Source organism: Rhipicephalus microplus, unplaced genomic scaffold (genome assembly GCF_043290135.1).
Source record: "Rhipicephalus microplus isolate Deutch F79 unplaced genomic scaffold, USDA_Rmic scaffold_14, whole genome shotgun sequence".
In the NCBI taxonomy this organism is placed as follows: domain Eukaryota; kingdom Metazoa; phylum Arthropoda; class Arachnida; order Ixodida; family Ixodidae; genus Rhipicephalus; species Rhipicephalus microplus.
In genome coordinates, this window is record NW_027464587.1 from 36,526,546 (window position 1) to 36,549,823 (window position 23,278).

The 23,278-nt window shown below is 45.8% G+C and overlaps 1 protein-coding gene across 1 annotated transcript in view; it reads right to left on the reverse strand.

Moving 5' to 3' along the window:
• LOC142784404 (kelch repeat and BTB domain-containing protein 8-like) overlaps positions 1 to 23,278 on the reverse strand; it is a 251,110-nt gene that overhangs the window by 114,225 nt on the left and 113,607 nt on the right. Inside the window, exon 2 of the mRNA XM_075882772.1 lies at positions 16,329 to 16,517. Coding sequence (XP_075738887.1) covers positions 16,329 to 16,517 — 189 coding nt within the window. The remainder of the gene's footprint in view (positions 1 to 16,328; positions 16,518 to 23,278) is intronic.

Genomic DNA, 23,278 nt, shown 5'->3' on the forward strand with positions numbered 1-23,278 from the left:
ACGACAGTTGAAACCGCTGTCTTTGGGAACTTCCACAGTATAGTTTTCGTCGCCATCCGTTCGGGATCCATAGGCGTAAGGTATGAAAAAGAAGGTGTCCTTGGATCCAGTGGAAAAATACCAAAAAAGTGAAGGACGGGCAAAACGAAAACTTTTTATTTTTCCTACGTTTCAGGCGGGGACCGGCATTCATCAGGGAAAACACGATACCAAAATGGGCTTTTCTTAAGTAGGTATGGTATATCAAGGGCCCCTGACACGTGAACTATCACTATCTAACACTATCTACTGTGACGTGGAGAGTAATGAACGGCCGAGAATGTCAAAGCATTGTGAAAGATTATGTGAATGCGTGAACGGTGTTTACATCAAGTAGATCACATGAATAGCAGTTTGAAAAGTACAGTAATATTTACAAACAAAACTATCAAACCCATACAGCAAATCACACCCACAAAAAAGAGAGAAAAGTATAGCAGAAAACGCTCAAATGGAACAAGATGCGTAACTAAGAATTGGATGGGGCACAAACAAAATTGATAACAGAAAGTCAAGAAATTCACTGCACCGGAAGGTGTAGTAAAAATCTACGTGTACAGTGATTATGAAGAGACTGTGATGAAACTAGGACTTAGTTCTGCGCTGAAAGAAACGTCAGTTTGCCTGGATCTTCATTTACACCGGATAAGTATATATATATATATATATATATATATATATATATATATATATATATATATATATATATATATATATATATATATATATATATATATATATATATATATATATATATATATATATATATACTGGGATGCTGGAGCGGCAGCGTCCCAGCTCCAGTGCTGGGAGGCGATAGGAACTCTGCGCAAAATGGCTTCGCAGGAATCAAACCTGGGGGGGGGGGGGGGGTACCCATTTGTCATAAATTAATAAATATAAAGTGAAAGAAGCAATATTCGCACAATCGTAAGAAAAATAAAAAGAAATAAAAATTATATAAAGTACCCCACGACAGTATTCGAACTTGTCACCTTTGACTTCCAATCTGAGTACTTTACCCACTAAACCGCGCAAAGCTAGGTTGGTTGGGTTGTAGAATTGCTAATAATCCTAAGAACACGCCATTCGACTAGAAGTTTACAAGCCGCACACTCAAGATTGACGCGATATTTCTTTCCAATTAAACACTGCGTCTTGATTTAACAGTGGCATACGGCTTACGGGCACCAATTGATGTGTGTATATTGGCAAGAAGGGAAATTTTTTAACAATCTACAACATAACTCTGAAGAACATCAAATCGACTGGAGGAGCAGCCACAGATTGTCGGTATTGCTGCCAATATTTTTTTTCTTTGATGGTCGCTTCTCGCACTTGCTACTAGTCAACATGTACAGATGATTTATAATGACTTGTTATCTACTTATGCACGCACACGATTGGATATTCAGTATTTTTCTCGCGCAAGCAACCATATTGTCACGGGGTCGTGACGTGGCCAAAGACAGGAAACTTCGTGTGGGGATTTAACTGTTTATTTGGGCGAACCTGTGCCCGGTAAAGGGAAAGTCTAATTACAGCAGCAGTCTTGCACAGATAGCAGTCTCGGACTGATAGCGGTGAACGCAGCGTCGGCCTTCGATCAACAACTGACAAGCGGCGAAGCGCGTCGGCATTTATACCCTTGCCGTCGAATGTTCTAGCGTTATCGCTGGCGGTGGCGTAGGTTCCAGAACAATCTGTACCGTTCGCACAGTGGGCGTGATCTTATCGAAATGATCTACTACAGTCCGGAACCTTCTCGAAACCTGCAGGCGCGGTTTGCGCCGAGAATCGTGTGGTGTTTCGGAACGATAACAAAAACTTGTGAAATGGAACGTGGCATTGCCCCCCTCTGAAAAAAGGCATCGTCCCGATGCTTCAACTAAAAATGACGGCACAATAATAAAGCAAGAAAGTACAATGAATAAATTACAATACAACAATAATACAAAAAACACTGTTTCAGTTTGTTAACGTGCATCAAACGGCTTGAGGCGCGCGACATGGACGACTTCAGGTCGCGATCGGCGTCGTTGAGAGTTCGTGATGCCGTCGGGGACAACTTCGTAATCAAGTGGGCCGAGACGTCGAACCACCTTGTACGGTCCGAAGTACCGTCGCAGAAGCTTTTCACTTAGTCCACGTCGGCGTATCGGCGTCCACACCCAAACACGTTCACCGGGCTGGTATTCCACGAAGCGTCGTCGAAGGTTGTAACGGTGGCTGTCAGTCGTCTGTTGATTCTTGATACGGAGACGCGCAAGTTGTCGGGCTTCTTCGGCGCATTGAAGATACTCGCTCACATCGAGGTTTTCTTCGTCGGTGACGTTGGGTAACATGGCATCGAGCGTCGTTGCCGGGCTCCTTCCGTAGACCAATTTGTACGGAGATATCTGCGTCGTCTCCTGCACCACCGTGTTGTATGCGAAGGTCACATACGGAAGAATGGCGTCCCACGTCTTGTGTTCGACATCGACGTGCATTGACAGCATGTCGGCGATCGTCTTGTTAAGCCGCTCGGTGAGGCCGTTGGTCTGTGGGTGGTACGCTGTCGTCCGGTGGTGGTTTGTTTGGCTGTATGCCAAGATCGCTTGAGTTAAGTCGGCAGTGAATGCCGTTCCTCTGTCGGTGATAAGGACCTCCGGGGCGCCGTGACGTAGGACGATATTTTCGACGAAGAACTTAGCTACTTCGCATGCACTGCCTTTTGGCAGGGCTTTTGTCTCGGCGTAGCGGGTGAGGTAGTCGGTAGCTACTACGATCCACTTGTTTCCGAAAGCCGACGTCGTGAACGGCCCCAGTAGGTCCATACCAATCTGCTGGAAAGGTCGGCAAGGTGGATCAATTGGCTGCAGAAGTCCCGCTGGCTTTGTCGGGGGTGTCTTGCGTCGCTGACAGTCCCTGCATGTCCTCACATAACGAGTGACGTCGGTGGTAAGACGTGGCCAGTAGTACCTTTCTTGTATCCTCGCGAGCGTGCGGGAAACACCGAGGTGCCCTGCCGTCGGATCGTCGTGCAGGGCCTGCAGGAGTTCTGGTCGCAGAGCTGAAGGCACCACAAGGAGGTACTTAGCTCGAAGCGGTGAAAAGTTTTTCTTTTGTAGAAGACCGTTCCGTAGAAAGAACGACGCAAGTGCGCGCTTGAATACCTTCGGGACTTCGGCGGTCCTGCCTTTGAGGTATTTTATTAGGGCTTTAAGTTCCGGGTCAGCCCGCTGTCGTTCAGCGAAGTCGTCGGTAGTTATCGTTCCCAAGAAGTAGTCGTCATCCGAGTCGTCGGGTAGCGGTTGGTCGACAGGCGCACGAGAGAGACAGTCAGCGTCGGAGTGTTTTTGCCGGACTTGTAAATGACAGTAATGTCATATTCTTGAAGTCTCAGGCTCCATCGTGCGAGGCGACCTGAAGGGTCCTTCAAGGTGGCTAGCCAACACAAGGCGTGGTGGTCGCTCACAACTTTGAAGGGCCTGCCGTAGAGGTAGGGGCGAAATTTCGACGTAGCCCAGATGATGGCAAGGCACTCCTTTTCTGTTGTAGAATAATTTGCTTCTGCTTTGGATACCGATCGGCTGGCGTAACTAATAACCCTTTCAAGTCCGTCAGCCCTCTGCACAAGAATGGCGCCAAGACCTACGCTGCTTGCGTCAGTATGTATTTCTGTCTCGGCGAATTCGTCGAAAGGGGCAAGTAACGGAGGCGTCTGGAGGCGATGTTTAAGCTCCTGGAAAGCGTGTTCCTGTGGCGTTTCCCACTTGAACTCGACGTCGGCCTTGGTAAGGTTAGTGAGAGGATCGGCGATGCGGGCGAAGTTTTTCACGAACCGCTTATAATAGGCGCACAGGCGCAGAAATCGGCGCACGGCCTTCTTGTCAGTGGGCGGCGGGAAGTCGGCGATGGCGGCTGTTTTCCGTGGATCGGGATGAACTCCAGACTTGCTGATAACGTGCCCCAGAAACAAGAGCTCCTCATACGCAAATCTGCACTTTTCTGGCTTCAGTGTGAGTCTGGTCGTCTTGATGGCTTGAAGTACAGCTTCAAGGCGCCGAAGATGCTCGTCGAAATTCGAGGAAAGCACGACGAGGTCGTCCAAGTACACAAGGCAAGTCTGCCACTTCAATCCTGCCAGTACTGTATCCATAACGCGTTGAAAGGTTGCAGGCGCTGAGCAAAGGCCGAAGGGCATCACCTTAAACTCGAAGAGGCCGTCCGGTGTTATAAACGCCGTCTTCTCTTGGTCTCTTTCGTCGACTTCGATTTGCCAATAGCCAGTCTTGAGGTCCATTGACGAGAAGTACTTGGCTTTATGGAGCCGATCAAGTGCGTCGTCTATTCGTGGGAGAGGATACACGTCCTTTCTTGTGATTTTGTTCATGCGGCGATAATCGACGCAGAAACGTAGGGTCCCATCTTTTTTCTTCACTAACACCACGGGGGATGCCCACGGACTGTTGGACGGCTGCATAATGTCATCTCGCAGCATTTCATCAACTTGTCTCTTCATTGCCTCACGTTCTCGCGTCGAAACCCTGTACGGACTCTGACGGAGTGGTCTGGCATTTTCTTCGGTTATGATTCGATTTTTCATGAATGGGGTCTGCCGAATTTTCGATGACGACGAAAAGCAATCTTCGTATTGCAGGAGCAGGGCCTTGAGCTGTTCTTGCTTATCGTTCGGAAGTCTGGGATTGACGTCGAAAGCTATGGGTGGGGCTTGGTTCCTCTGAGCAGGTTCCGCAGAATCGGCGAGGGCGAAAGCACTGGTGGCTTCGACAATTTCTTCGATGTATGCGACCGTTGTTCCTTTGTTCACATGTTTGTACTCATTGCTGAAATTCGTGAGCATAACCGTTGCTTTGCCTCCCCGCAGCTCTGCAATTCCTCTTGCGACGCAAATATTTCGAGTGACCAACAGATGCTCACTGCCATCAACGACGCCTTCCAGGTCAGGTGATTTAGGAGCGCCGACTGAAATAATGACGCTTGAGCGAGGCGGAATGGTGACTTGTTCTTCCAGCACATTCAAGGCATAGTGTCCTGATGGCGTGCGCGGCGGTAGTGCTTCTTCTGTGGATAACGTCATCGACCTTGTTTTTAGGTTGATGACAGCACCATGGAGGCATAAGAAGTCCATGCCAAGGATGACATATCTCGAGCAACGCTGCTCGAGAGATGTCACGACCACGTGACATCTGGTGGAGGTGCTGCTTCGTTCATGTACTGGACGCCCCCATCAAGCCGTGTACCCAGCACCTCCACCAGATGTCACAGGGTCGTGACGTGGCCAAAGACAGGAAACTTCGTGTTGGGATTTAACTGTTTATTTGGGCGAACCTGTGTCCGGTAAAGGGAAAGTCTAATTACAGCAGCAGTCTTGCACAGATAGCAGTCTCGGACTGATAGCGGCGAACGCAGCGTCGGCCTTCGATCTACAACTGACAAGCGGCGAAGCGCGTCGGCATTTATACCGTTGCCGTCGAATGTTCTAGCGTTATCGCTGGCGGTGACGTAGGTTCCAGAACAATCTGTACCGTTCGCACAGTGGGCGTGATCTTATCGAAATGATCTACTACAGCCCGGAACCTTCCCGAAACTTGCAGGCGCTGTTTGCGCCGAGAATCGTGTGGTGTTTCGGAACGATAACAAAAACTTGTGAAATGAAACGTGGCAATATAGCAGTATACCTACGGCATGCCAGTGTACCGATGTGCAGTTATATCAATACCTGCAACTAACGAACCACCGACGAAACCACTAATGCGCGATCCACTGGAAAGGTATGCCGGTGTGTTAGTTCACTAAGGCGTACCAAGTTACCAACTCAACATTGCTAGTTGTTACATACAAGTCGGAAAAATACCAACTACTGCGCTGGGAAGAAAGCTTTTGTTGACAGCCTGCGTTGCTGAAAGCACGACACATAGAGCGTCGTAGCTCTCAGTGAGGGGACCGCACACGCGGAGAAATGATTTATTTAGGGTCAGGGATGTCTAATACGTACTTTATACAGTCATTCTTACACTTTAGAATTGTGCCTACATAAAAAAAAACGCCGGTAGCATGTACACCGACGCGGCAAGCACAATTGGCCTAACGCTCGCTGGGATGGGGAACTGGGTAAGGCTGCTCTCGACACAGCTGAGTTGCGATGCATGAAATTTCTGCATTTGAGCTTTTCAACACTTCTGTTACCAAAACTGTACCTGAAGTAGGTAGGCCAATCATTGCCATACATGCAGTTGCGGAGTGGCGATATCGAGCAACAGCTGTTTTTTCTGGCCTACGTTCACAATATACAGTGGGCGTGCCAGTGTAAAGATTTGCAGTTATATCAATACCAACAAAAAATGATTGTTCATCAAACTGGAAGCGCGGGGTTAAACACAAACACAAAGCAAAGAGGAGGCACACAGCACGAGTGCTCATGCGTGCCTCCTCTTTGTCTGTGTTTATCTCCGCGCTACCACTTCGCTGAACCATCATGAATTACCAACTAGCCCACCTTTCCATTCTATTGCGGCTCGCTCGCTGGATTCCGTGCCGACCGGTTGAGCGCCCGCGCGCTCCGCGCGCTTGCGACCTTCGGCGTCACCGCACCTCTGGCCGACTGGGCTCGCCCTACGTCACCTCCTGTCGCCGACGACCTTCGACGACAGCGTAGCTCTGATTTACTGGACCTTCTCTACGCCATCTACAGACGCCGACAACATCTCTCGCAAGTGTACCCCGTCCTCAGACTTCAGTGACCGTGCTTCCATCTTTCCTGTCTCTCCTATCCCCTCAGTTTTTTGTTGCTTCTTCTTCCTCTTTTCTATACCTTTACTTCTACCCTTTTTATCCCTCCTCACCCCCATCCCTTGTGAGTTCTGTGGCGGTCAATAACAATAAAGCAGACAATAACGGGGCTCACTTTCTCTTCCTTTCTCTATCTTAAGAACCACTCGCGCGCGCATTCTATTGCAACAAAAAATGACCAAAGAATTACTAATGCAATCCGCTGAAAACGTATACCAGGGAGACAGTTCACGAAAGCGTACCAAATTACCAATGCTGAGTGGGGTGAAGCGTTCGTTCGTTCATCTGTCTGTCTGTCTCTCTGTCCATCCGTCCATCTGTCCATTGGTCTGTCTGTCTGTCTGTCTGTCTGTCTGTCTGTCTGTCTGTCTGTCTGTCTGTCTGTCTGTCTGTCTGTCTGTCTGTGAGTGCATGCGTCCTTCTGTCCATGCATCCGTATGGCCATCCGTGCACTCCGTAGATAAGCCGTCGAGGTCCTCCACTCCGCTTCGTCCATGCCTCACCAATGCAGCAACAAGCACGAGCCGTGGCAGCGCTCCGCGCCCGTCGCTTTGCTTCGTCCATGCCCCACTAACGTCCGCCTCGTGTGGCGGCAATCCAGGAGCCTGAGAGAGGCACTCCTTCCTCGCCCACCAATACAGAACCCACACAGCAGCCAATCGGATGAATAAATGAATGCTATGAGCATCCCCTTTATAAAGTGGTGGTGACATGTTTGCCACCAAGCACGCAAGAAAAAAGACGAATTGAATTTTTTTATGTTGGCCTAAACCGCAATCGTTTTCAAATATATTGTTTTTATTATATAAAAAAGAATGTTTATTTATGTTTCATCTGTCGGTCTCTTCAGGCATAATGACCTCATTTTCCCCTAGTTCTGTCATTCATCTCTACATTTCATCCACCAATACTCTATCTCTTACTCGCTTCTATCGCGGACGTGTCCAGCTTTCATGTCTGTCACTAAAACCCAAAGCTTTATGAAGGCTTGTACAAACGCAAGTATCTGCGTGGATATTTTTACAATCAATTAGAACATGTTACATTATTTCCTTAGCTCCCCCACAGCATATAAATTGTTCCTCTTCTTTATTGAATCTTGCTTTATGACTTCGCGTTCGAAAGCAACCCGATCTCACTTCGAACAGTAAACTACTTCCCCTTGAATTGTTATAAAACCTATGCCGCATGTTTTCATTCTTGTCCTTTCGGTAGTTACTGAGGGCCGGCTTCTTTTCCATTGCTGTCATCCAATAGATCTTTTCCGCTTCTCTGGCTTTTTGCCTAATTCTCTTGTCGCCATGTCACCCACAATGCCGGCTATATATATATATACTGGTGAGCCTCCTAGTTCTTTTTCTCAAATTCGTGCATACGCACTTCTTATACAAATACTTAAACACCTTCTCTGCACATCTATTCTCCTTCATTTTTGTAAGCCTTCCTTCATATCTCATTTTCATCTGAGGTTTCCTTACTTCAGAGCCTGTCCATCACATAACCCCATTTACAGCCTCATTCGTCGTCTTCCCGTAAGCGCCCAACGCGAGGCTTCCCACAGTCCTTTGATTTGTGGTTCCACCTCTGAGTTCATGCACAACACTGAGTTCTCAAATGTAAGTTCTGGAATCATTACGCGTTTCTACAGACGTCGAAGCACTTCGTACGTATTGTATCCCCATAAACCTCTGTGCTTCATTATTGTAGTATTCCTCTTTCCCTCTGCTCCCTTTGCTGCCGAAAGTAGTGGCCCAGCGCAATCTAGAATAGCCTCACTCAACTGCAGTTTGTATGTACCACTATGAGACCGCGCCCTTTATTACACTGTTCGGGAGAAACTGCCTTCTTTTTTTTCTCGTCTGTTCTTCTCTCGGCTACACCTTACGCAGGACAAGGTTGGATTGAGAGGAACTTCGCCCCTAAAAGTGCTAATTGTCACTGCTGTGTAACGCGCAGTGTTTCAATACAGGTACGCCAAACTCTGAACGTGCGTTGCGTTCTTCTTGAACAAGCAAAGTATTTGGAAGTTCCTTCTTAGAATATCCTTCATATGCACTCAGCACCCTAAAACTCACAGTGCGAATAGGCAACCATACGTGATCAAAACGCACATGTAACCGACCCTTGGTGTTCCCAGAATCAGCGACGTACTTCAGTCTACGTATGGTGACCACCTGCACCCTCCTCCCTGCCTCTTGCTTCTGCGGCGCAACGGGAAGTAGTTTAAAGCGGGAAATGTGGAACCCTTGCGGACGAGTTCGAAATGTTGTGGTTACATCAGCGCGTCAGCAAGAGTTCTTGAAAAGGTGTTCCCGTAAAAAGCAGTGTCAGTTCTACGAAACGAAAGAAAAAGGTGTAACGATTGAGCGGAGAAATCGGCACTCTTATGACTTCGCTTGCGGATCTGGTTTTCATTTTGCTCTTGTTCTTCGTCAGTGCTTGCCCATGCTATTCAGGCAGCAAACTTCAAAGTACAACAAGCTTTCAGCACATTCGGATTTCTCGAAGAGGCATCGCAATTATAGGTGCTCTACTACGGACGGCACAAATATACAGAAAAAATAGGCCCATTTAAGAATATATAAGATCCCCGACATTGACTTAGGTTCTCGCGCCCCTTGACCCGGCATTTCCCAATGAGTGGGAGGTTCTATAAAAGCAGAATTTTTTCCACGCCCTATGCAAGCCCCGCCAACAGCGCGGCAGCCTTTTCGACCCTCTTTTGGAGCACCGCGATGCTGAGAAAAGAGCGGGCCACGCCCACCTCTGGAAACACGCTCCGCGCGTGCGATTGGGATGGCTGGAGGGAAACACTCGCTCGCTGAATTTTGTGCCGAACGGTTACGCCCTCGCTATCTCCGATGACAGCGCAGCCCTAGCTGACTGGGCTTGCCCTACGCTATCTGCTGACGCCGATCTACGACGACAGCGTAGCTCTGGCCGACTGCGCTCACCCTACGCCATCTCCTGACGGCGACAAAAGCTCTCGCCGAGTGGTGCTCCGTCCTCGGTTTCCTCCGACCGTCTCCATCTTTCCTATCTTTTCCTTGCTTCCGTGATTCGCTGGCCCTGCACCTCGCTCTCTCCTTGCTCTCTCTTCTTGCTCTCTCTCTCTATCTCTTTTCCTTTTATTTCGTCCTTTACCCCCATCCCTCGTGAGCAACTGTTGAGGTGTCCTCCCCCTGAGAGACAGCTACGGGGCTCACTTTTCTTCTCATTTAAAATCACTTCCCCCCCCTCCAGGGATACACGACGCTCACCCACCATCTCAGAAGCCATGGCGCGGCGCTGGCCAATTTGAGAAAATCGCGATCCAGCACGAGTTTCCGCGTACAATGTTACGGTATTCATGCAGTACAAAAGCACTGGCAAATGCACTATGCATGTAAAAGAAGCTCTGCTTCAACTAAATAGGTAATGCGATAACATTTACCTAACCTGCGTGGCTACAAGAAGCCGTGTGAACTGGATATGTATACTCTGAGGACAACATTTGAAAGCACCAATCACCACGAATTTTCACAAAAACTGCGCTTTTCACAAGAATGAATCACATTTATTGTGTCATAGAGGGTCCGGTTGGTTGATTTATGCAAGGAACGTGCAAAATGGTAGTGTTCGTTTCTCGCTAACGCGTTAATAGCCAAAAAAGGGAGCGCCTGCCTACTGAGCATTCTTGAGAAAATCCTCCCGAATACCGCTTGGCGGCGTGACGGTGTACTGGCATTGCGAACAGCCCGACCTAAACAGAAAATTAGCACATGAGCGGGCTTTTGCAACTTACAGAAACACGGTGCGCAAATACGGTAACGGACTACGGTAGCGCTTCTTCTCTTTAGCTAGTGACACTTAAATTGTGTCCTGCAATATGCTTCAGCATAGAAGACTAAGACACAAGTGACGGCAATTACACGAGTGCTCGTGTAGTCGTTTGTGTAATTGTGTCCTCTTCTCGTACCTTCTCACCACGGACTCCACTCTATGATGATGATATGTGGGGTTTAACATCCCAAAACCCCCATATGATTATGAGAGACTCTCCTCAACTCTATTCCAGAGTGAACCAACTTCTCAAACAAAATATAAATAATCTTCAAGTGCCTTCCCCGATCGATAGCTGCATCGCAAAGAAAGCGTAGGTTGAAATGCCACAATAACGGTGACTTAATAAGCCTTTGTGGTGTTGGGGTGCCTTTACTGAAATTAGAAATGGCAAAAGCACAAGCAGTGAGAGAAGGAGAGTGGTACTGCGGTTCCGCACCACATCTGGTTTCCGTATTTTCATGACATGATAAAACTCTCTCTCCATCTCTACGCTACAAAACAAGCGGAACTCCTACAGCCTGGAGATGGAGAGGACATGCTGTCCCCGCCATCACAGTTGCGACAAGACAGGCGCTAACGCGACAGTGAACTGGAGCGTCAGGGCACACAGCATACGTATAATAACGGCGCATAATCAGAATGCCAGCCGCACGATGTTTGACGTATCCGGCAGCGTCTTCAACACACTAGCCAATAAAAGCGTGCTGCATCTTTTGAAGAAAAGCTAAATTTCTTTTTCCAATTGATAATATTGCTTTCTGTCTTCTTACAACTTTAAAATCCGGTTAATAAACTAACCCGACATCACTGTAAAACTACTCTTGCAGCCTTGTATTGCTTGTCAGTTTAAGTGCCATTACACAAAACCTCTGCCCCACAGGGCTTCCAAATTCCTCAGCACGACCTTCCACTGCCTGTGTCACCGTGTTTCTCTGTGTGGCATATATACCTACTTACGCACATGAGTGCATACGTTCACAGGCACATTCACTCACTCTCATAACTACTAACTCACCGTCGTACTCACGGCTGCTCACACTCAAGGCTACTCACGCTCACACTCACACTTATGGGTGCTCACGTCTGTTCGCGTTAAGTAATTATTAGGTACTCAATGACGCAGTCGCAGGAATTTCTTCAAAATGAGCTCTTTAACGTTATCGCATTATAAACTTTAAAAATTTGCGCAGTATTTGCGCACAGCACCACTAAGGTTCTCAAACCGAAGATAGACGGCGCTTAAGTATTTAAGATAACGTCGGATGCTGGTATGATGCAACTGGTTGTTGCTAAGGTGTGATATGTTTGTAATTAGGTACCGCTATTTTGACAAATAGATTTGACATACTGCCTTTCTCACAGATCTAACAGTTTAAATTTAACCCAGTTTGCCCAGACTCTGCCAGTTAAATCTGATAAAGAGCAGGTCGATTCCCTTCCACGTGAGCAGACTTTCCACGTAGACAGACATTTCGTTGAAATTAGTGCAGCTTCCACTAAAGACGCAATGATGAAGAGACGGCGAAGCTGAAGAGCGCCAACGTACTTCTCTAATTTTCGGTCTGGCTGAGCTTGGATAATGCTGTTTTCTTCTTCCTTTATGCAGTTCTGATCACTTCTCAGTTTTCCGAGTCTTTTGACCCTTTGTTTATTACTATTTATTTCTGACCTTGCCCTCTCTTCCTTCCTCTTCCTACATTCTTTGTATCTCACACACTACTTCTCTCTCCGTATTTCTATATCTGCATTTTTTTTTTCTTTTTCTCATCAGTCTGCGCTGTGCTTTGCTTTATCCCCACTTCTATTCTCTACTCTACAAGTTTCCCATTCTCTTTCACGGGATGCATATTTACTTCTGGCTTACCTGATTCGCCATGACGGCTTTTCACTGCTCCCCACCTCCTCCATCTTTCCTTGTTGTCCTCGCCTCCTCTTTACGTAGCCCCCCCCCCCCCCCCCCGTTAAAATTTAAGGAGAGGGTTTGAAGCATACGCACAAGAGCGCACAGTCGCAGCTTTGAAAAACACACTGAATTGCCGAAATGACAGCTCCTGCACATCCTTTGTTTACGAATCTTCTATGTTCCCCTTCCTGCCTTTCTTTTAAAGTTTGGTATATATCACACAGAAGAAACGCAACAAAAGCAACATGAGCGTGGAGGTAAATTATTGCGCACATGACACAAATTCTCGTATACATCAGCCTAGCACAACAGCCATCTTAACATCATGAGCGTGGCCCGTGAAACACGTTACACATGACATGCATATTAATAACTTTCGTTTAATATCATGAATTGTTTATGTTTATCATGTAGTTATGTCTCGATATACCAGCTTTCAGTATCTCAAGCTAGCTAGACGGGTGCAAGCCCATCCTGTGCGTGACATGTAGATTATATCCTACGTGACATGCTTGTGATAATTTTCACTTTACCACTTGTCGTTTGTGTTCATCACAGAGACATGCCACACCCTATAATTTTTTGTAAATGTCATACTACTAAAGCTTCTGCGAATAAATTACCAGAATGACATGTAAAACATCACCTACATGTCATCTGCGTCAAGATTTTAATGTTATCACCTGTCACCACCTGTTCGTTGAACAGTCACGTCACAAAATAGTAATTTTGGGGTATATCAAGCTTGCAAATCAGGCGCAAGCGCATCAAGAGCGTGACATCTAAATCATGCTTTACATGCCACTATTATCGTCTTACCACCTTCGTTCATATTCTTTATTGAGTTACTTTTGCATTACAAAATATCGCATATATTCGTTCAGCTAGAAAGCCACGCGCGCCACAAGACCAAGTCTTGTATATAACACCGCATATCACATGTGTGCAATGGTTTTCGCATTACGATCTGTTACTTATGGTTGTCATAGACTCGTGCCATGCGCTATCACATTTAGTATATGCCAAGATAACGGAACGGCCGCAAGAATATCCATACCATAGCAAGTAAGTCATGTCGTTCGTTGGATGCCTTTATTAATCTTGATGACCTGTCATTGTTCATACAGTTGTTTCTTGCCATACATGTTTCAACCTACAGTTCAAAAACGAAACAGCCACGAGAGCGCGAAGTCGTAGGCGCATAGATAGATAGATAGATAGATAGATAGATAGATAGATAGATAGATAGATAGATAGATAGATAGATAGATAGATTAGAATAAAATTAAGGGCAATTTACTGTTGCTTTTTAGGCAATTCTATTTGAAATTTATTGCCATCAAATATAAAGGCATCTTCATTATTCTCATTCAAACGTAAAACTTAGGAGCATTTTAACAACATTTTGTTACACACATAGAATTCACTAGGTTTTGTCTACCCTACTACTTCGCAATATGCAGTTGACACTTCCAAGTGTCACTTTTGCCCATTTAGGTACTTGTTCACATGTGTAGCTAATCATGCCACTTTTCTTTGTTTGAAATAGTGGTGGTTTCTGCTATCTGACTTTGTTGAAATTATTTTATCATTTACGCTTGTGATTGTCATGGTTGAATTTTTTATACATTTATTACTTACGAATAGTTTGCCCTTTATTACCAAAGCTATAGAAATTATATAAAACAATTGACTCACTGTTTGCTTAGTTTTTCTGTAAACCCCCATTTATGTTTTGTTAGGAAGTCCGCCCGACAGTTTTCACTCCGGGACCTCTGAAGTTGCACTTCTTGTCCACCTTTTAATCTCGACAAATTTCGTCAAATAAAGATTTCGTCAGATGAGATCACATTTGAGACCTATGCTGTTTATTCTACCATTCTCCGATTCATTATGTCTATTGTTTCATGTCCCGCTGTGTGATCTTCAACTTCTTCTCTATACCTGCATATTATTATCCGTGTTTCAGCCCCTTATGTTAGAACCGGCACATTCAGTGACTGTATACTGTTCGTTTTAGGGAGTGTTTAACATTATTTCAAATTATTAATGTTTTCGATCGGCTATCGAGTGCGCTCTGGCTTATTTGTATTGTTCGGTGAATTTTTCTCATGATTAGGCTATTCTCATACTAGTTGTCCTATGTCTTCATTTCGCCACGCGTGTTTTAGTTTGTTGCACTCATATTTATCCCAAAAAGACTGTTCGCTTGGCGAAGGCTGTGCCACAGTTTCAGAAACTTAGAGATTCTTTGAAGTTATTCTGGGTAGATTGTGCGCAGGGTGTGCATAGTGCGAGAACTCGTAACAATACTGATTGTTGTCTTAGTTGATACTTGCTTAATGACATGCTTTGACCGCAAATAACACACACACACACACACACACAAAGTAAAGGAATACTCCACGCTTGTGCCTGTCGTTTAGTGTTCCTTTACTTTGTGTGTGTGTGTTATTTGCGGCCAAAGCGTGTCATTATGCCACCACTTTTCTGACCACCATGCAATAAGGCTGGCATCTTCAGTAGCACGTGAATAAAAGCAGATGACCTTGACTGCTTGACAGATTAGCGACGGCCGTCGCTCTGTTCGCCGCCATCATTACTGCGTAATGTCTGTAGTTTGACACTTTTTTTGCCTTGAAAACAACATTCAATAGTCACCGCGGGAACCTGTGGAATCTCCAGTATTGCCATAAAGAGTGTGGTGTACACGTATCCCGAAGGAGTACGGCCACCAGCGTGGGTCCGGTCTTAGCGAGCCGCAGGGCACGCGTTAACCGTCGCCGTGGCGAGAACACGATACTGCTCAACGTCGCAACACTTTATTGTGGCAACACCAAACGCAGTACAGCCCGTTGCAAAAAGGCGCGGCGGGAAAGCAAGTAGGCTTATCCACGCCACGGGCACAAAGTACTACACAGGGTGCCACGAGCACGTCTCCGCGGTAAAGGTGATCCACGGAGACACCGGAACAAAGGCCCGGTTGCTCGAGCGAGGGCAAAGGCGCTCGCGTTGGCTTCGAAGGGAGACGGGTCGGCGTAGCGAGGCCACGCACTAGGACACCGTACCGCCCTTCGGCCGTGCGTACGCAGCGGGGCAACAACAGGTGAGCGTTCGCCTTGGGCGCGAGGCGCCGTCAGCGAAGTCCGACGAGCCCCCGACTGACGGGAGTCGACGGACGGGAAAGATAGCGGGGCTCACCGTTTGCTGTCCCGGAGAGTATCTGACCGCTCCCGACGCAGCGCGCGAAAACCTCTCGCGAGTCCCCGCGCGCGGCGCCACAGTCAACATCCGCTTCCGGGTGAGGGAGTTAAACGTCACTGCGCTCTCCCACCACGGCAGACAGCACAGGAGGGCAGACATGTCGGGACATGAGAACGGCAGAAAAGGCGACAAAGCCCGCGCAAAGGCAGCGGGCTAGCCTCAATTCCCACAAGAGTGACAATAGGAACCATGGTAGTATTTCTCGCTTTTGTGCTTTTGTATAAAACAGTTCAACTCTAGAAGCTAAGACTCGACTAATATTGCTGTCTAGGCATACGAAGTACATAACATCATATAGCTAAAGTACCTGCTTTTTTTTACGTGATTTAGCTGTCACATCACGTAGCACATATTGTTCTACTTATTACAGAGTGCCCGAGTGAGAAAAATAAGTCAGCTTTCTATGAGCTGGGTATCTATACATATTTTATGTGCTGTTCTCAGAAATGAGTGCCAAAGAAATCATTTCGAAGAGGAACAGAATGAATGTCACGGCACTTACCTTGAGCATTTCAGGCTTGGTGCTAATCAGGAGCTTGTGGAAATACGGCGAGTGGCAGGTGAGGATGAGCTTGTGCGCCTGGAAGATCTTCGCCTCTACGTGCACCTCCACGTCCGTCATCTGGCGCTTGAGCCACAGAGTTTCGCAAAAGCGTGATAGTTGCAACAGCTGTTGCTCACGGCTTTTGTCCTGCGTTCGAAAGACGTTGCGACTTAAGCTAAAGCAAAGAACTGCTTTGTCACCACGTTTTTTTTACTTTTGAAAACTGAGTTGTCAAAACAGAAATAATTGCCCTTATTTTGCTTGAGCACATGCAATAATGACGAAGGCAAATAGTTTTTCAGGGCGCAAGGACATGATAACGAATGTGAAGAATAGTGATGTTAAGTGGTTGTATACGGGCCAAAAATGTGACTCGCTAAAGGCGAGTAAAACATATACGTGTTGAAAAGTTCAGAGTGACGATATCTGTATGCCATGACGATCAAAAAAAGTGGTTGGGTTATTGAAAATATGGATAGAAAATAACAGCACGAATGCCTCGTCGAAAGCGCTTGTGTTCAAGGACCACGAGGCAGATTCAATTTTCGATGTAGCCCTCTAAGCAGCGACCCCTGCTCAGAGGTCGAGCTACAGGTTGCCTCAAGATATGACATGAAAACAATTCAGTACTTTCGTTAAAAACACGAACAATGAATCGTACTTAAATTTAGAGCGGTTTTCTACCAATGAACATCGGTGAATGCAATGGCGTTTGCTGTCGGTAGGGCAACGAAACGTTTTTTTTTTCTTCTGGTAGCATCCAATTACTTACACGAACAAAGGAAGCTTTCCAGCCACTTTTAGTGCAAAGGTTTTAACGGTAAAAAAACTGACAACTGAATCAACGTTCTGGGATCGATTCGGTAACTTCTTTTGCGGTGACTCTTCGGCCGGCTTCTATTCCAGTGAATTTTCTTACTAATGCCCCCCCCCTCCCTCCATCGTCTTTCTTACCATCATTCTTGTTGCCGCGGTGTTTTACCGTGCGCACGTATACACTGCGTTTGAGACCTATTTGAAGGCGCGCGCAGCGCCCCTTGTGATGCACCGGGCGCACAACTTTGAGCCTTAGCGAACAGCATGCCTCATCATTTGAATTGCTATAGGGGCATAAGCGCCCATGGCCGTTGCGTTAGTGTTTCGAACAGGATTTAAAGGCATCGTAAAGAGGCATTCTCCTGCTATGCACCCATCAATAGTCAGGAAAACCTGCATGAAAGCGGCGACGTTTTACACGCAGTGAGCATCTTACTGCCCGTTGTCAATACCAGCTACTTAATGCGTGGGTCACGTGTGCGTAATACAATATGCCGCGGTAAGCTTCAGTTTTTCACAGTTAGAATAATATTGGTGCGAGACCTCTGCTAGCGTACTTGCGAAATACTCGAAGCATTTATAAATATCGATGGCTTATTTAAAATCATCAGGTGGCATGCTCGCTTGCTGTGGCTGCGTGGTACGGGGATTTCCAGCCACCGAGTCTCGCGAAGAGGTTTGCTTTAAATGATCACGGCATCTTCATCGCTGATCATGATCGTAGTCTTTACCTCGCCGCTCGCACAGCTCGTGCTAAGAGCTTGTGGTGTGAACGAGAAAGAAAACGTGCAAAGATTTCTGTTTAAGAGGACGAAATCGTAGCATGTAGATTGATAACTAGCAAAGCAAGAGGCTTCTGGATGAACAATCACGAAATACGGGGTTCAATCGACGACTTCCGGTGGCTCTTTTCTTTGGGGCTACCACAATGGGTTTTTAAAGTTCGCGATGCCGTATTTGATTAACTACGCTGGACTAAACAAATTCAACACTAACTTTGCGTAAATCAAGCTTATTGTTCAACAAAGTTAGTTTTTATGAAATTAAGCGAATAGGTATTCCAGAACCAATCTATCGCTTCAGATATCGAGATTTTAAACTCGCAGAATTCACTAAAAAACTTGCCTTATCTGCCTTGGCAGTAAAAAAACATCTTCACTGTATATTTCTGGATTTACCAAGAGTCTTCGGCGCCCTTAGGCACAGTCTGCTGGTCACTAAACAGTGTCACTACAAATGCGACACTACGCCAAGGTTATTGTGGGGGACGCTGCTGTCGCCGATGTGAGCGGACACGTCTGCTCCGGCTCAGTATTTTACGAATGTTTCCGCAGCATTATTGTTACTGTGTGGTGCATAACTGACATCATCAGATTCCTGAAGACGGCAGGATTCTTCAGATATTGAACTTATAGGTAGGCCACTGCTTTTTAAAGCGTTATCTCAACTGCATGAGAATAGCAACTTAGCGAGTGGGTAGTAAGTCACCTTAATTTTAACATTGCACTAGGGAACGAGGACTAGAAGAAAAGTATAGGCTCGTGTTGCGTCCGTGCTGTCCCCACACTTTTCTTCTTGTCCTCGTTCCTCAGTGCGCTATTGAAATCAAGAATATCTCAACTTTTGTGCTGCCGCCGCATAGGCCAAGTGCCAGGCACAGCGTCTGGCAGCCCTACATGGCGGGACGTGCACGTCCGGCTTGGCAGCTATGCAAGTAGAAGAGAAAGTGCTGTCAGCAGAGCAATTTAAAAAAGATCTCACGTGGTGGACAGTGTTCAACCGAGAATCAAGACTTTCGACAAAGCCTCCATCAGGTGATGATGGTTCACAAGCCAAACTGGCTGAGCGACGGGGCACCGATGGACGGCGCCAAGTCTTTTCAATCACGCGGCGCATTCTCAAGGCGTCGAGAATACCACCAATTTTCAAAAAACTCATCAAAATAGTCATTCGCCCATGAATTGGATCAAATTTGGAAAAAGTCTTCTTCACAAGTCTGGGCAGGGCTATCATCAAGGCGGCAGGCCTCACTACTGAGCATATCAAAGAGGACGTTGTTTGCCCCAATTTAATTCAAAATAGTTTGGTTGTTAGAACACCAGAAAGAAGTCAGGGTAAAAGGTATGCCAAAATTAGGTCAGTAAGGGTGGCGGAAAAGAATTTGGAAGTCAGTGCATACGAGACTGCCCCACACACTACGTTTAAAGGGATCATTCGACATGTGGACATTATGAATGGACCTGCTGCACTTGAGCAGAACGTCGTTAACAACCGCTATTCACTGGCTCTGGGCGTCAAAAAAATCCAGAATACCGGCTTGGTAGTCGTGTTTGGTGGCTTAAGAGTCGCCATTTTTGGAAGGTGTGGGCAACCTTACAGACTTCTACCGCAAGCAAGTAGACGTATCCTATACGTGTGGGGAGCTTGGACACTGGGCGGATGTCTGTCCTGTGCCCGATTGCCTTAAATGGCGGGGATCTGGTGCTGGTAATCTTGCAAAGGACCATAACTGAAAACATTGTTCAAGCTCTGTGGATGTCGGCACCTCACAGCAGATAAACGATGCAGACACCAGCACAAGGTTCACTACGTCGTGAATGTTCACCCAAAGTGTGAGTGAGGGTGGAACTAGCAGCGGAACAAGAAGCAGTCGAGGTGGCGCATGTGGCAAACGTTCCTCAGCGTTCTGGGTTAGGCTCGCGCTCTCAGAGCCGTTCAAAGTTGGAACGATGGGGATCGTATGGGAGTCAGCGTCAAGGAACTCTGCGTCTATTGGTGGAGGCGGCAGTGCAGCCAGAAGGTGGACAACCTGGGTTGACAAGTTAAAGAGTGGAATCATCACTGGCCGAACTCTTGAGCAGAGCCACGAACTTGTGTGGTGATAGGGATAAGGACAGAATTTGCGCACTTATACATAGGGAATCGTAACTTAAAGACAGCCATTGAAGGCTTGTAAAAAAGATAACTGTACAAATTGTAAAAAGAAAAGTTTACACTTCGGTAACAGTGCTAGCTTAGGTCAGGGTAGCGAACCTGATGGCTCGGTTGAGGTTCCAAGGTCTGTGGAGGTTTCTAAAGAAAACGTGGATGACGAGCAGACACCTGCTATAAAATAAGAGAGTGCTCTCGACAGTGCGGGCTCAGGCCAATGTTGGTTCCCAACATAAACAAATTAAGGCAACACTGCAAGAAAGCGTGAATCAGATCATTTATACATTGGAGCAGATATAAGAGGTTGGTTGGTATGTGGGGTTTAATGCCAGAAAACTGCGATTTTATTATGAGGGAGGCCGTATTAGAGGGCTTCTGAAATTTCGACCACCCTGGGTTCTTTATCGTGCACCCAAATCTGAGCACATTGGCCTACAGCACTTCCGCCTCCATTGGAAATGCAGCCGCCGCAGCCGGGATTCCATCCCATGACCTGCGGAACAGCAGCCGAGTACCTTAGCCACAAGACCACCACGGCGGGGCGCGGATAAAAGAGAGAGGTAATGTCACGGATCAGTGAATAGGTAATATTGAAGTATATCTTAACGTGATGCCGGTTTCTGTTATGAAGTGGGAGTGCTCTCATCCGCTGCCTCAGTAGGAGAAGTGTCTTAATGGAAGTAAACTGAGCATGAGTTAACCAATATACATAGTTAAGATGACGGCTTCATTTAAATAAAGAGTTTAACCTTTGGCCCTGAAATTGTAGGGAGTTTGATCATAAGAAATTGCAGTGCAACCTCAGGTTACCATGTCGCAGAAAGCTTGCATCTAGTGTAACCTTAACCGCTTTCTAAGCAGAGGTTAAAAATAATCAGCAGGGCAGTGGGCTCGCAACTCTCATTAGTAGAAGGTTGGCGTATGTTAGACATGGTCTTCACATGGCTAATTGCAGGGGAATTGATATTATGGTCGAGGTGATTTAGGTTGGCAAGGAGCAAGTCAGTGGAGCGCTTACCTGCTTAATCTGTACAGCAGCCCCAGGGACATGGAACAGTTTCTGATCTTTCTTAAGCAAGGCAGCCAATCTCCCTAAGAATGCGCCGTTGCTTATTGGAGGGGACTTTATTGCGCACTATCTTGTGTGGAATTATGTATATATTCTCCTAAAGGAGAAGACTATGGTAACAGGCCCTGGAAGTATTTATATAGCACGACAAAAGGAAAGAGACTATGGCAACAGGCCCTAGATATCAATTTATGTCTCATTATAGGCCCTTCGTAGTGCACTCGTTGCGGCAAGTCGACATGCAGATATTCGACACCAGATCTTACTTTTGTTCGTGTGGTGGCGGATTCATCCTAGTGAAATTCTAATATAGGTTTCGGCAGTGATCATTATATACTTTTGATTACTTTAAAAGTTGCTCCTAAAGAGAGCGAACATTAAAGGTTGGGGACTATAAAACATTTAGGAAACAGGGAGGGCAGAAAAACGACGATCAGGCAAGTGAGTGGACCTAAAAAAAGTGAACTGGTTAGCTCAAGAGTGATGTTGAGGCGACCACTAAGGAAGTTGACAAAGATATCGACGCAAAGAAAATGTATCTAAAAGCATCTGGCACACTATTTAGAAGGTAAGTGGTCCCTGTTGGTGAGATGGAAGGATCAGTGGTTAAACAAAAGGCTTATAAAGCATATAAAAATAGCTAATAAAGAAATTGCAGACTACTGTCGGGTATTGTGCAAGCAGCAATAATATTTAGGTATATAATTTTATTGATTGTCATAATAAAGGGGGAGCTTGGAATTTACTCGGATATTTACTGAATGAGACCAGATATTTACTGGATGAAGTCTAATCAGAGAGTGGGTATATGTAAGCTGGTGCATGAGGCGTGCCGAGACTCCTCAGCACAAGAGGTGCTCAGGAATTCGGCTGAGAGATACCTTCCGTTACAAACCTTTCAGGCTACATTTGACGTTCTTTTGGAAAATAGTGGGGATGAGAATTTATTTATGGATAATGAATTCCCTGAAAGTGATATGAGGATGACATTGCAGGATAATAATAGTCAATCGAATATTAATCTTGCAAAAGCGCGCGCTCCGTGTAATAGAAAAATATAAAGGTCACCCCAAGGACTTAGACACTCAGCCGCTTTTTCTTAAACATGGAATTCTATCTGCTAGGAAAGTATATAATCTTAAACTGATGCAACACATCCACAAACATAAACTACAGGATTCCTTTCCACGCACTGTATCAACAACATATGGCTTCAGAAATTCTACCCGCAAAACTAAGAAAACACGCACGAACTATGGCAAGCAGGCTATTGATTATAAGATCATACAATTGCTAAACCTTCACGAATCGAATATAGACTTTACTCTGAAAACTAAACAATTTAAATGTCATCATAAATCCTTTCTTCTTTTGACTAAAGACATAGTAGATCCATAGGCTTTTATATTTAGGAATACTTGTATACTGAGTTGATTTTTTTCTTACTGTGAACAATGATACTTAAACAGAATCGTTTGATACCAAAATTGTTTCCTGTTTATGTAAAACATATTCTGAATGTATATCATGTAGAAATAAGCTATGTAACTAAATAAGATATGTATAATGTCACTTATTTGTATATGTATGTTACTGATGTGTGAATATGTGTAATATGGCACTGATGCAGACTGTATCAGGAGGTCAAGACCTCGTCAGGCTATTTAGCCTTTAGTCTTTGCCTCCCGCAGGGAAGTTTTTGTATTTTTTTTTCCTGCAAATAAATAAACTTTGAAATAAACTTTGAAATCGGCAACAGGGCTGGATGGCATTAATAAAAAAGGGTTAAGAATGTTGGACGAAGGGTTTATTGAGTTCCTTAGGCGGGAGATGAATAGTCGATGGAAGGAACGATCTTTCGCAGAAGAGTGGAAGCTTGCGACTACTGTTTTCATGCCATAACCAGGTAAGACCATAGAGCTAGAAACTCTCACACAAATTTCACTATCATCGTGCTTGGGGAAAGTCGCTGAGCATGCCATTTTTTTCATTTCATTTTATTTCACTTCATTTTCAAATCCAACATGATAGATTAAAAAAGAAAATCACAGCATATCCACGGAGTAAATGATGATGAGTGGAGCGAAGCGTC